At 38.1% G+C, this 15,760-nt stretch overlaps 1 protein-coding gene across 2 annotated transcripts in view; it reads right to left on the bottom strand.

Moving 5' to 3' along the window:
- Nucleotides 1-15,760, bottom strand: part of LOC118278119 (mucin-3A) — a 71,056-nt gene that overhangs the window by 4,686 nt on the left and 50,610 nt on the right. For both annotated transcript variants that reach the window (XM_035597195.2, XM_035597196.2), the window contains exons 4-7: nt 9,060-9,139; nt 712-752; nt 308-467; nt 27-142 (exon numbers count right to left, since the gene is read on the bottom strand). In XM_035597195.2, the coding sequence (XP_035453088.2) occupies nt 27-142; nt 308-467; nt 712-752; nt 9,060-9,132 (390 nt within the window). In that variant the 5' untranslated portion in view covers nt 9,133-9,139. The remainder of the gene's footprint in view (nt 1-26; nt 143-307; nt 468-711; nt 753-9,059; nt 9,140-15,760) is intronic.

Raw genomic sequence — 15,760 nt, 5'->3', positions numbered from 1 at the left:
AGTTATAAACAGTAGTCAGAATATACCTGACAATCGGTTTCCAAGTCGGCGTAGTATCCAGTGGGTACGTTCTTGCAGTTGAACCCGGTGGGGGGAATGTTGGGGAACGCTGGGAAGTCCACACCGGCTCTACCGATCACACCTGGAAAAATAACATTATAAAAATAGGTTACGATAGTTGACGATCTACGTTTTCGAAACTGGCTGGAGATAACCAAATAATTGTTTCTGATCGGGTAAACAGAAAAGTTATACAAAAGAAGACTTTGTTTTAAGAGGAAATAAAGCATCATTTCGTCTTTCTCACCTTGATACTCGACAATATCCTCGGGCTGGTTGTCAGGGGGTATGAGCCGCTTGACCAGTGCCTTGCCCTCGGTGTAGTGCTCAAAGCCGGCCGCGCCCATCGCCTGCGCCAGCTCTTGCAGACTCTCCACACTCGGCGAGGGGGCGTATAACTCCGTGTCCTAGAATTTTTGGAAATTTTGGTTGTAAATGGTGGGTTCCTAGAAGATGTATAGCAATATGACAAACTATGAGTTCCATTGGAGACAGTTACTGAGTATTTTTAGAAAAGACCGAATAAATCAGACCCTGAAGTATTGAAGTTAAGTGCACGAGCACTTGTGGTAGTCTGTATTTAAATTGGCAAATCATTTTTTTTTTAACAATGGTTTGGGTAATGTTGTTGTAAGAGTAGGTTGTTCGTACCTGTCTACGTTGTGCTGTCCGACGTGCTCCATCACATGAGCCTGAAACAAATATTTAATATTGAATATTCAACATTTCACAGTTTAAAGCTTTTCTCAATTTATTTACGTGAGTAAACCGTTATTATTAGTTAATTCAAAGATGGTACAATTTTGGAAAAATAACATAAAATATAAAAGAAAATGAGGGTAGGCGTTACAGTGCGACAGACTGCGGGGGCGTAAACGTGGGCTCTGTGCCAAATTAAAAGCGAAAACTATAAAGAACTAATTTAATACATAAAACTGTTAACACCAGTTCCGGTTTGGTTGGACCCCACCATATCGGATCCAACGCAGCAACTACCCTGACATTGTCACAGACGTTCCAACGATCGTCAAACAAGACCATACACATTGTCAACTTAAAAAACTAATACATACAAATCGACGCACAATAATCTTCCACCTACATACGTATTACAATAACACGATTAGTTCAGTAATTGTCATGGAGGTGTACAATGTGTTCGGTACAAGTGTGGCTATGAATAATGGCTGCCACACAATGGAACCTGCTTTCTAATGTACCATGTACATCGTGGTCGCGGGGATCCCGCGGTGATTCACGATTCGCGGTATCTTGTTAGGTTGGGGATTTAGTGGTGGTGGAACAGCGATTTCAATATGGCCGCGAGTTACACCGTAAGTCAAAGCATTTATTTCAATTAATCCCAAATTAGGCACTTTTGAAACGAAGAATGAACCTCAGAATTTCTAGTTATGGGTGCCTCTTATTAGGTACCTACTTTATTCGAGTGTTAGCCTGTAATCTCCATGTTTGCCGTCAAGTATATATGCCGTATATAAACCCGTACCGTATAAAATCTCTAATCGCAGTCTAAAAGGTTAATCAGAGAGCGCCGTTTCCCGGTCTCTGTCAAATGTGTTATCCCTTAGTCGGATCTAATAACACCCATGGGAGAAGTAGAGGTGACTGATGTACCTACTTACCTTCCCCTATTTGATTTACTAACATAACAGGGTGTGCGGTCTCCACCCAACAGTATAAGTTTGAATCCGCCTTTTCTATGTTCCTTTAACCACACCCTAATCTCGCATAGTGCACTAACTAGAGAGTGAAAGTATCGATGTGATCGATGACTCGTATAGCACGAGAGAATAGAGATGTGCCGCGTATCGATATCGATATGTAGAACGGAACAATAGTGCGAGCTGTAAGTGGCTTATAGTGGGCGTCTGTTTGTCTAAGATTTAACTTGTTAATGATATAAGAAAGCGTTTTGTTAGGCCGTAATGGAGACATGTCGAGTTTAGACGAATTTAAATAACAATGAACAGGTCTTTTAGTATATAATTGAGAGATAACAATTGCTAAATGATAGTAAAGAAAGTTGATTGCCTTTATTACGTGGGGTTAATAATAAAAGTGGTGAAAATTGGGTGTACTTTCAAACGTAACGTTTCACCAGATTAGCCCTTTGTAGGATAAAAAGTAGTGAGATAGGTACTAGAAAACAATAGAAATTATGAAGTTCTACTTTTAATATCAAAATAATTGGCATAAATACTTATCGGATATTGTAACAAACCTTCTAAGCATGACATTATTTTTTTATCTATCTGCTTACCGTAAACGATTTGACTACAGATACTGACGGTTTAGAAAAATGCGAGATTATAATAACTTGATCAAGCAGAAGCGGCGAGCATCGGAATGACGTGGAGCGAGCTGAAGCGGGAAACTCAAGACCGATTGAGATGGAGGACCTCCGTGGTCGTCCTCTGCCCCATCTAGGGGACATAGGACTTTAAGTGTGTAAGTGCTAGATCATAACACTAGCTTTGGGTATATTACGGTTTAGTATTGCTAAATAAGGAAGGTGGTCTTGCCTTAGGGCTTGGCAACACTTAGTAACAATTCAGTGTCTATATTTGCCCTCCAGTTATACTAAAATGAATGACAGTTGTGACCTATGCTACGAGCAATGAAACTTGTCTTACAGACTACAGATGACTTCAGTCAGTGCCGGCGTTAGGGGGGGCGAGATGGGTCGATGGCCCAGGGCGACAAAGTCTGGGGGCAGTATGTCCTTGTCTTTATTATTTCATGAAATATTGTTGGAAATCTGGTGTTTTTATTGTCAAAACACTTATCTACTTATAGGGAAGATGATTGAAGTGTTAGTGTTTTGGTGTCGTTTATGGGTAGTGGATGTTCAAACGCAAAAAACGCAAGCGTTGTGTCACGTCGAATTTCTGTGAGGCCGTGATACCACTCCGGTCGAGCTGACTCATTCGTGCCGAAGCATGGCTTTCTCACAATTGAAATAGTAACGCACTCGAAAAATAGAAGCTAAACACTTCAATAACTTTACCATTGCTGTTACCTACTGCGGTGTCAAATATAAAAATATTAAAAGTAGTTCCAATGTACTGTAGACGTCCTAACAATAGTTCACGACATGTGGTGGCATCTAAATAATGTTGTTTCGACTTTCTCTTCTATGGTAAAGGTAATAAGGTACATGTTTTATACAGTCGCGTCTATATAGGATGTTGTGAGTAGTTAAAAATATTAGGGTAGTTGAAAATATTAAAAACGCACTTTTCTTCTATTATGTGAGAGTCAATATATGTACCTAATTTAAAAAAGACATACATACGAGTATTAAGTATGTACGTTGCTTGCCCGAAAGGGTCCTTAATTGATCTCGAAGAACCCACCACAACTGCTGGATTAGCCAGGAGTTGAGTTTCACGGGCTATTATTGTTATTGATGATGTTATACCTACCTACAAATACACCAATAGTGTATAGGAACTGATCAACATTTTTATAACACGCTGTATTTGTTAATACGTGAATAAGAAATGTCATTACTTGCCGATGTCAAAGATCACCTTTGACGGCAGTAATGTAATAATATTGTATTGTAACGTAACGTATGTGTGTCCGACAGTAATTGGGTCTGATTGAATCATTATCAATGATTATTGGCATAAGTACGTATAAGTGATGTTGGTGACTATTTTGTAATTTTTCGAAAGAGTTAATCAGAAAATTGGAAATATTTTTTTCTTAAACCTTGCCCCACACTTGAGTTTTCTCCTGTATTGTGGTTGCGTTTACAAACATAAATTTTCACACATAACACCCAGTCCCTAAATAAAAATTTGTGGACCACACAAAGACTTGCTCCGCGCGAGAATCGAACTCGCTACACGTTGTACGGCAGCCACCCCGCGCGACCCGTGCATACAATTCAATTGTGAAGAAATTCGTATTTGTTTTAATTTTTCATTACAGGGTTAGAATAGTATGGGATATATTTTTTTTATTTATTTGTTGCTTTACATAAGCTTTCAAGAACAATTGGTGTAAAGTTTAAAGGTCCGAAATGCGAAAGCGAATGCAAAACTCCAGTTTTCTTAATTTTCTTTTTTGGGGGGATACAGACAAGAGAACAAGAAACCGTTTCAATCTAACCATTAAACCACAGTTAGATTTAACCGTGAATAGGCAGTACCATTAGTAACTCCGCACATAGTATAACGATGTGTCGACAGGGTCCGATCGATACAGATAACTGCTCGATTTATGACCGCTTGCGCAAGCGCAGGCTTTCGCTAGGTCGAGATTAGGATAAGTACACACATAATCACTTAATATATTTTGTATTCTATTTATTTATATTTTGTACTGAGGTGGGATATTTATATTGTAAATGTTTTTTTTAAATATTAGCTAAGTAGTTTATTTTCCCAATGCCAAGATCAAAGTGAAATGAAAATGATTTGAAGATTTCGATTTGGATTGTTTTTTTTTTTTGTGTTATGAGCCTGTTAACGAGCTGATGGATGAACCCCGAAACACCAGAGGCGTTACAAGTGCGTTTCCGGTCTTTTTGGTGTTAGGAATTTAAGGGTTGTTGGATTGGAAAGGGGGAGTAATCAATATGTTAGTTAATAGGTAACACAAAGTATGTTTAATTAAAGAAAGTTTTATATTAGTTACGCTTCTAAAATTCTTTCAGGTAATAATAAAACTCCTTTTTTCCGACCATGGTGTAAAACGGTGGAATAATGTGTTGTTATAATTTAATTTTGTCTTTTATCCGCTAGTCTACACCCACCTTAAGACCTTAAGTCGTGAGTACAAGCGAGGATTCTATCGCAGAATACAATTAGAGCCGTAAGCTGAACATCGATTGTTTATACCTTATCGTGCTCCTCCAATATTTATTGCTCTAACCAGGCATCGAACCTTGAACCTTTCGGTCTAAACCTGAGATCATCATTATCGTCCAGTGAGTTAATGATTTTACAATGATTCTTTAATGTGTTGTGTGAACGTTATAACATTTGGTACGATCATGTATGTTTCTATGTATGTGTGTACTTTAGTAGTGACTGGATTTAATTCTATCTATAAATTAATGCAAGGTGAAGTGAATTGGTAATTATACGTTTTTTTATGCATTTATTTATTTATTAACCTCTCGTATACATATAAGACAACAATAGAAAACACATTGTGTCTCATATGAAGGGTTAAATATGTATGAGCAATGTAATGAGTATTATGACTGCAGAGTCTGAATTTGTGGCTGGTTATAGGCTTACCATCTATTGCATGGAACATGGGACTCATTGGTACCATAACAAATGACCTACCCCTTCCAGGATCAAAAGCTATTATACGTTTTAAGGTTCAACAAATTTACTTTAACCCTAAAACCCTTATCTGCTTGACTTTCAACTGTCATTTCTCCTAAACCTTTAGTATTCTTAATACGAGTTTGCTAAATCGGCTCGAATAAACCAACCAATCGAAGCGCCTTCTTCAATGAAAATCATGAGTTTTGATTACTTTAAACGTAAAGCAAAGTCATACTAAGGGGCCAGTTCAAAGGTTCCTCAGGTTCCTGATAAACCTGACTATTAATGTCACATATCAGATACGTTTCCAAGCAAGTTTACAACGTTTTCTAACTTCCTAGAGATACGGCGCACAGACAGACAGAGAGATGCTCGGTTACATCGCGATCGGCCATAACTTGACAATACCGCAGACCGCATGCGCATAAATGTCACAGTTCCTATATTACTGGCTGATAGCGATATGTTCAGGGATGCCTAATGTGGAGAAGTGGTGATAGGCCTTCTATAGTTTATCACAATTCTTTGAAATTTAGGGAAAATTCAATGAATGAATTGTTTAATTAATAAATATATTTTTATGGAACAAGCCCGCCACAACCTCCCATACCTCTGCAACTCCTGTAAGCCAGGATCTACAGTAGATACAACCATGAAAACATTAAAGACTGATGATAGTCCCAGGGAGTCCTCCTATTAAATATATATCAACCACTATATGATAATAATAGTGGTGCTTGCGTTGTGTGAGTGAGGTTACCGGAGGCCCAATTACCCCCCTTTCTAATCTTTCCAATCCCCGATTCTCCAACAACCCTTAAATTCCTAACCCCCAAAAGGCCGGCAATGCACTTGTAACGCTTCTGGTGTTTCGGGTGTCCATGGGCGGCGGCTTACCATCAGAATGATCCGTCTGCTCGTTTATCAGCTCTACCATAAAGAAAGACTGACTGCCTCAAAGTATAATAATCAAACTTATTAGCAGACATATTACCGTTCTTAACAGACAAATCCTATACATCTTTGTAGTCAACCCTAAAGCATTACGTAGCTAGTATATTAGCAGGGTTGTATAACAAAATAACACTCTGTCTGTCTGTGCAGTTAGCCGAGTATAATGCTAAACGCTGCCATATTGATTGTAATACTTATAATATAACAATAGATGTAATAATCGTGTCTCAAGCCGTAATCTCTAAGCCATTAAGCTTAAATCTAGGCGATAGATGCGTGGGCTAAAGTCTAAAGAAATTAGTGACTATTCGGTCTGGTCTAGATTTAATGCTAGATCTAATAATAGTGAGTGTTCGACAGTTCCGGGTATTTGTCTAGTGTTTAGTGACTGTGTTTATGGATTGATTCTGGTGTTCATCTTCATTTGTTATGGATGCAATGCATTAAGCTACAAGCTACAATACTAAGAATACTTAATAGCTAAGCTGTGAAACTACTCGTATGTGATCGTTTCCATTGATATTAAGCTATATGATGAGATGCGCAGCTTGAGTATGCGATGTATCAATAGTAAGGAAGTCATCCATAGTACACATTCATAGCACGCATCTATCTCTGATCTTTCCATACAAAAATATCTGAAGTCCGAAAGTTCCACCAGTGCTAAGCTCTGTGTATCAATGAATATGATTGGTGGAAGGCAAATGCATCCACAGGAATGTAGCAAAGCACATGGTGGAAAATCACCCTAAGCGACTCATTATATATACCTAAATAAGTATAGTTTGACATAGATTGACCGCACAATAACATTTTGCCTGAACTGGGAATCGAAGCCGAGACTCTTTGCTAGACAGTCCCAATCTTATAAAATACATCTGTTAATTGTTACTGACAAAGAATATCTTGACTACCGACATCAGTACAGCGTGCACCACACATCCTCACATGACATTTAATCGTGTAACATGACAAAACAAATTAAACACTCGCCTATCACAACAGATTGTTAACTTGTCAAGTGAGCGAGACCTGTCATGCGCGTGCGCAAGAGGTCGAGGCTCTCTGCGCAGGCGCCCGTAGGCCTGTCAACACCCTGTAATAATGAATCATGATAGTTCTTATTTTGTTTATGTTTTTTTTATAATGTCGAAATGTTATTCTGAAGGTTGAAGTTAAGTGGGTGAATCATTGGTGTAAGCACATAGGTCAGTGTTCAATTACTGTAATTTAAGTTAGCTTGAAAGAAAATTGTGGGAATTTCATTTTCAGGTGTGAATTTGATAGTATTTTCTGTATATATTATAGTGATTTAGTACCTACTTAAATACAATTTAATAGTATCTTTATAAAAAAGTAAATTAATACCTGTTTTCACTAACCTCTTCTTTTTAAGGTAAGATTGGTGACATTTAACGACATTATTTTAAGTGTAAGTTTAGGCGCTACGTCACGTTAAGGAACTTGTAGTTAAAAGATGGTCGGTGAAAATCGACATAAAGTCAAAGCATTTATTTCAATAAATTCTGAATTAGGCACTATTGAAACGTCAGATTGTCCGTCAGTCTGTCCATCAGTGAAGCTAGGCTCGTTCCAAAGTGTAGCTTCGAATGGAAACTAAGGCCACAATAATTAGGATCTAATATTAGGCACTAAAAAGTTCAGATACCTATCTATCTTAAAACAAAGACCACATAATCAATAGTATTATAGATAATATTTGCTCTAGACAATGTCGACATTAAGATCGGACCATATCTTAACGACATTGCTTCAACGGATCTTGTGTAACGCCATTATAAGTCTAGATCATAGCAATTATGCGCGGGCGCATCGACCAAATTATTGACGTTTAGAGATCGATATTCTGACCAATGGCAGTTATTTTCGCTTTTGTTAATGATAAATATCTTTTGTTAGTGCTTTTAGTTACGAAATTGTTTTATAGTTGATCTAGGATCTAAATTGTAGGCTGTTTTGGAAATTATAGGCTTTAAAATGTAGTAGCGAAGGCCGGGAGATGAACAAAATTTTATCCTAATTGTAGCTTTCAGAATGTCAGATTTAATCAATAATATTAAACTCAGATTTATTTAAAACAGTAGGCAATATTGTTTTCAGAACAAAATCGTTTTCTGAGGGCTTAGTACGAGTTTGTTTTACGTTTAACGAGATTGAAACAGAGCGCGTTCGGCGTTTTGATTGGTTGTTTTATTCATACCGGCCAATCAGAGGACCGAACCCGCTCTTGTTTCGCATTCGTTCAACGTAAAGGAAAGTCAAATTAAGGGTACAGAGCAAAAATAATGTTTTTTAGGTTATTTAAGTTATTATTATAAGTAGTAAAATATTATTATTTAAGTTAGCTTACTAAGGAAGAGTTTAAATAATAATGTCCCATTTCACATAGATTTAAATTGTTCAACGGGTCTTTGTGATTTGGCTTCGGCTCCTCATACGTCTTCCAAAGGTCTGAGACCATGTGGTCCCGTGAATGGAATCACTACATTGTATAAAACAAAGTCGCTATTTTTGTCTGTTTGTCTGTATGCTTAAATCTTTAAAATTACGCAACGGATTTTGATGCGGTTTTTTGTAATAGGTAGAGTGATTCAAGAGGAAGGTTTATATGTATAATACAGGTATAATATATCACCAATGCACCCATGCGAAGCTGGGGCGGGTCGCTAGTATATTATAATATGCAATAAAAACAAAATGGCGTCTACTTACATATCATAATCAGCGTAAATATGAGTATCGCCTTCATCGTGCCGACGCCCACGGGACTCTCTCTCCACCGCATCACAGTTCTGAAACAAAGGAAATTCATTTTAATAAGTACATTTACTTAGAAAACCAGTATTGTGTGGGAGCACTGCTATTAGAAATGGAGTTTTGCTTAGGATGTCATGAGAAGGAGATGATGCGGGAGAAGGCTTTGGATGATTTTAACCAATAAAAAATAAACAAAAAAGGGCTTTCAAATGACCTTGACCCTTTTTAATTGTGATCACTAACCCGTTTGGCAAACTAGGAGATTACGCCAATCCCTTTTCCGAAGAAATCCATAGCAGGACTCCACGAGTTGTTGATGTAATAACGGACAACTGGCTCTGATGTAAATTTTTTCTCAGTCTTTTAAATTCCATGCTCAACTCGGTCACGAACCAACTACAATAAGGTGTCAGAGTGCAAATCCTTCTCGCGACATTTGACACGACTTTACAACAGCTTCCAATCAAAACTTTCATCATGTTTCATATTCACGAATTGAACCGGAACTCCCCAAACATAGCACCGCGTCTAGGCAGCTAACGATGATCGGTGCGCATGCGCATGTGACGTCATACAGTCACGACGACACTGACATCTGTGATTTATTGTAATAGTATAAATAGGTTTAGGTTTATTGAAGCCGGATGTGCAATTTTAGGGGAATGCGATTATCTACATCAGTAAATCAGCTGATTTCAATAAGTGTAAATATTAAATAGTGATCAAATCTATCTATTACATATTTTTTTACGTTACGCAGTTTTTACCCAACTGCTTCAAAAAGAGCATTATATTTCCGAAATTAATAATAATAATAATAATAAAATCCTTTATTTGACTAAAAAGGTACAGAATAAATAAACCCACCAAACTGCGCAGCAGTTTGTCGGTGGGATTAGCGCTTCTTTTACACTACCTAGTTACGTTAGCGTTACACTGCCTAGTTACAAACACACATCATACATTTTGAAACATACATATATATATATTTTTCTATTTATATGTAGGTATATACATCTTACCACCCAAAGATCAAGAGTCATTGTCCTGAAAACCCGCGACTACTTCCTTCAATAACGCAGATCTGAATTTAATTTTTAGAGTTCGTTTGCTTACATTACACTGGTACGTTCTCAGACAGCTGTAGCTATTAAACAGTGTAGGGGTCAAATACTTATTGGTTCTCTTGCCGTAGTAATTATGTACTGGTGCTCGTACGAATTTTCGTTCTCTAACGCTTTTTGTGTTGTATGAATTCTGTATAGGTACCTTATATGTATCGTTATAGAATTGCTCGAGAGCCACTAAGTATTTGACCTTTTCGTGTACGGGAAGTATTTTGCACACACCAAACAGTTTCTCGTAATTCTCTTTTTTACATGCTAGTTTAACTTTAGGGCTCACAAGGAATTTCATAAAACGGATTTGCAATGTTTTAACACTGTTTAAATAGGTTTTAAACGTACGTCCATATGTACATAAACCATAACTTAGCAGAGACTCGGCTAGGGCAAAATAAACCACACGCAGCGTTTTCCTACTCAACGGTGCCCTCAAAACATAAAATTTACTCAAGACTGACCTAAGCCTTGAACACACTGTGTCAACCTGTGTCCTCCAGTTCATATTGCGGTCCACCCACAGACCCAGGTATTTAAACGTATCAACAAACTCCAGTTTCTGACATACGCAATTTAAATTTGCATCATGCATGCACTCGTACGTGTGTCCCACGATACCGATATCATCCATGTCGATATTCTTTGCCACCAGATTGTACGGCGAATGCACATGCATTACTTTTGTCTTATTTATATTTAGAATGATACCGTTATCGTGCGCCCACCTGGTGATATTATCAAAGTCAGCCTGCATGACAGCCCTGGCCTCCTGTATATTTTTGGATGAGTACATTAGGCACATGTCGTCCGCATACATGTACACACGACACTTCTCGACCACGTTGCTGACACTATTAACATGCATGACATAGCCAACTGGCCCATATACGGAACCAGTCGGTACACCTAGTTTAACTGCAGCTTCCTTGCCTACAACACCCGAAATGCACGTCTGCAAGGTTCTTCCACTCAGGTAGTCCCTGAACCAGTTGTTTGTGGGTCCCCTAATACCACACTCATCCATTGCCTGCAATAACACTTCGTGGTCCAAGGTGTCGAACGCCTTTTTATAATCAATGAACAGCGCCAGGACCTGATGACCTTGATCCAGGCAACTGTTCATGTCTTCCGAGAACTGCGACAGTGCAGAGCTCGTGCTACGGCCGCGTCTAAATCCATGCTGCGCTTCTGATAGCAAATTATGCTGTTCTAGGAATTCACTAACCTGCCCGACCACAATTTTTTCCACTATTTTATTAATGACAGATAGTATAGCAATCGGCCTATAGTTAGCGTAATCTGTGTGTGTTCCCTGCTTATATATTGGTCGTATTAAAGCTTTTTTAAGTAAACTTGGATAGACTCCTTTCGAGACACACAGGTTGACAAAGTGTGATAAGACTGGTGAGATTTTATTTTTTATGGTTTTTAGGTCTATAACTCGAATGCCGTCAAGGCCCGGCGCCTTATCCCTGCTCAGCTGATCAATAACTTTACATACCGTGTCACTAGAAACTGGTTTAAAGCGAAATGTTACATCACTCGCCCTAACGTACATATTTCTATCCAACAGTTTTATATTACACTCATGTTTTATATTAACAATTTCATCAGTAAATGTATCTGCAAATTTACTACATATATTATACATTGTATCCTTACCTCCAAAGTATCTTTTAATAATATCATCTATATTCGCCTTTTTCCTGCCCGTCCAGCTATTAATTCTATCCCATATTTTTCTTGGATCCCATGACATTTTTTTATCTCTTCTTGACGAAATTTATTTCTAGCTTTAAATATTAAGTTATTCACTTTATTTCAAAACCTAGTGTAATCTAATCTTAAAGTGTTATTGTTTGGTGTATTTTTCCACTCTCTAAATAATCTATCCCTACGCAATAATAACTCATTTAATTCTCTTCCTATCCAGGGCTGTGTGTTTCGTTTTTTAGTCTTTGGCATTAAAGTCTTACTATTTTTATAGATATCACTAAACACATTGTGTATCTTAGAATACAACGTTAGCGGGCAATTAACAAACAACAGCTGAGACCAGTCATAATCAGTGATTTTTTTGTTTACAATACTATTATTAATCACATACCGAGCGTCCAAGTCCTTGCTGTCAGTCCGCGTTCGCATAACGTCTAGCGGCATTGTGACCCCCACCACGTGATGATCCGACATGAAGCACTCAACAACAAACGAATGGTAGTCTCGCAGCTGTCTTGCACGCACCCATATATGATCGATACACGACACTTCTCTTACACCCGCGACGATAGCCTCTCGTGTCACCTCCGTATCGGGTATCACGCACTGTAGGCCTAGTCCACACAGGCATTCCTTATACTTTGACACTTGCTGATGTTCATTCACTCCTAACAGATTTATATTGATATCACCCAACACGATGACGTCATCTTTTGCTGGTAACTTTTTAACTATCCGCTCAATCTCTTGAATGAATAATAACTTATTCGACTTTGGAGGCCTGTAAACTGCGAGGATATGTATGGTTGATTTATTAAAATTCAGTTCGCCATGTAGTCCTTCTAATGAACTAGTTAGGGTTTTATTTGCATTGAAAATTAGGCATTCTTTTACATAAATTATCACACCTCCTCCTCGTGAGTTCTCCCTTGTGTTCGCAAATAGATTATATCCTTCCATAAAATACAACGGTAACTCATCTTCCTTCACATTCACCTCTGTCAGTACCAATAATCCAATCTCTCGAGAGCAGTTTTTGACGAAAATATGTAATTCATTAAAGTTTTTTCTTAATGAACGAATATTTAAATGAATAGTATGTAGATATCTGTTTTTATAGAAAAAACTTTGAACCCACTCAGTTACATTCATAAATCTTGTAAAACGGCATTCCAATGTGACAATAGAATCGAAGCGATCCAGTTTTATGTAATGTTATAAAGTGTGCGGAGGTATTTACTTCGCACTACGTGTGCGGTAGACACATAACTATAACTAGTTAGTGTTTGTATCTCTGTATCGCTCAATATCACGTTCGTTTTTAATTGATGAAATCTTTTTTTCCTCATCACTCTTTCTTATGAGAATCTTTCCATCCTGTACCCAAATATACTTATAGGTTTTCTTTAACTGGTTTTTAGTAAACCATAATAAGTTTCTTTTATACTTAGTGAGATTTTCATTTATATATATACGGTTATCATTTTGCGAGCTATACACATCGCCATTAGTTAATCGTTTTTTACGACTTTCGATCCAATTGTCACGTGCCTCTTTTGTCCTTAACGTTATAACTACTGGTAGTGGCTTCTCCGCTTCTGGTTTTTCGCGGCCTACCCTCTCTGCATGCTCAATCTGACCAGCGTCCAGCTGGAGCTTTTTAGCAACAAGGGCAGCCACTTCAGCAACTACTTCATTCTCTTTCTTCTCCAGACCGGCTATCTCCACTTTTTTTCTTTTTCTTTCTCCTCCAACTCACTTACACGCTCCTCTAGTGATTTGTTGCACTTAACCAGGTATGCATTCACGTTTTCTAAAGATTTAATCTTTGTTTCACCTGATTTCTGAAACTCCAACAGCTTGTCGTACTTTTCGGACAGGAAGTCTACCAGATCGGTCAGTTCATTCAACTTTTTCTCCATGTTGTACACTACATCCATTTTTCTGTTCATATCAGCCAAGGTAAGTGCAACATTGGGTTGGGGCTCCAGGTTGGGTGAGGAAGGCTGCGAACCGGGCAGGGACACGCAATCCTCACACTTTTCATTTCTGAAGGTAGATCGCGTAACGCACTTTTTATGGAAGACGGCTTCACATGATCCTTTACATCTAATGATGTCGTCTTTTGCAATTGACGCAACTTTATTGCACTTCTTACACTTCACCATTATGTAGTCCAATATTTTTAGCAACGTATCGTCTGTGCCAGGTACTTAAACGTAATTACTTTAGGTGACAATCAAAACACAACCATACGCTAAGCGCGCGCGCACGGAACTGTGTGTATTGTTTTCGGGATTAGACCTATCAGCTCGTATCCTAATTGAAGTAAACTGCATTTTGTACGAATTATTTGCATTGTGTGATCCACAAATTGTTGTTTCGGGTCTGGGTGTCATGTGTTTGTGAAATTGTATGTTTGTAAACGCACCCACGACTCAAGAGAAAATCCTAGTGTGGGGCAACGCCTTTATAAAAAAAAACACTTTTACTTCTAAGTTTTTAAAAACAACAGCAAATAATACATATCATGCAAATGAACCATCTTCCATAATATTTCCATGTAGTATTTAGACACCATGTTGCATTACCTAACAATTTCCATAACTCCACATTCCAATATGTCTCCAGATGTGTTCCGCGCGCGGCTCGTTATCTCACAGCTCTGATGACACCCTTACGTAACTGTGGGTGTTATAGTACTTCTGTGTCGGTACTAGCTGTAGCTGACGAGTTCCGGTATACTAGTACGTAGTTTGGTAGTTAATGATATAAAATGTTTAGTACGTTCTGGATATTGTTTTTTATGGTATAAGCCGGTAATCGATCAGACGGATCACCTGATGGTAAGCAATCGCCGCCGCCCATGGACACACGAAACATCAAAAGCGTAACAAGTGCGTAACTGGCTTTTAGGGGAATCGGGGATTGGGAAGCGCCTTCAGTAACTTCACTCACAAAACGAAACACAATGCAAGTGTTATTTCACATCGATTTTCTGCCAAGCCGTGGCATCACTTCGGTCGAGCCGACCCATTCGTGCTGAAGCATGACTCTTCCATACTTATCACCTTAATAGTTGCTCACGATTCATTCATTTTATCTATTTAAGTTCTGATAGCACACCTAACATTATATGTGAGAATAAAGTATAAGGAAAAATAGAGAGGTATTTCCATTAGTAAATTTCATCTCTAAATGCTTCATACATTTACATTAAAATCTATTCCATAATTAATCAATACATTTATAACATTAACATAACAAATAATTACCTTTATTAATAAATTGACCTGAAACATCCTTCACTCATAATTTAATAACCACATTTCCTAGTTCAACATAATGAAAAACCCGCGCTACTGCGCACGCGCTCCGGAAGTCGTGACACAAGATGGCTGAGCTTCCGTCCGCCATTGTTGCTATATCAATTAATACAACCAGTTGACGGGTCACTTTCAAATGACTTCTGAACTTAGGTTTTCTTGAATACGGAAGGGACTGTACCTATGTTAATAAGTTGTTTTGCAAATATGTAGTTGTGAAGGGAATCGACTTAAGTAGTTTATGAGGTAGTAAAGTTAGAGATTATCGCTTGTTACATGATTCTAGTAAAGAAAATTAACCAAAGGTTGAATATTTGTAATTAAAGTTATGGCTTTTCGAAAGGATTACACGTAGTACACTTCTGTATAATTATACCTATATATGCGGACTGCCAAGCGGGTTACCGGGGCTTCGGCTCTAAAAGTAGGAGTAGAAACGGGTTGGTTTTTAGTCAGTAAGAATTTGACTATACCTCTCGCTTCGCAAAGGGCG

This window comes from Spodoptera frugiperda, chromosome 18 (assembly GCF_023101765.2).
Source record: "Spodoptera frugiperda isolate SF20-4 chromosome 18, AGI-APGP_CSIRO_Sfru_2.0, whole genome shotgun sequence".
Lineage (NCBI taxonomy): Eukaryota > Metazoa > Arthropoda > Insecta > Lepidoptera > Noctuidae > Spodoptera > Spodoptera frugiperda.
The sequence above is the reverse complement of the archived record's forward strand: the minus strand, read 5'-3'. Positions and strand labels throughout refer to the sequence as shown.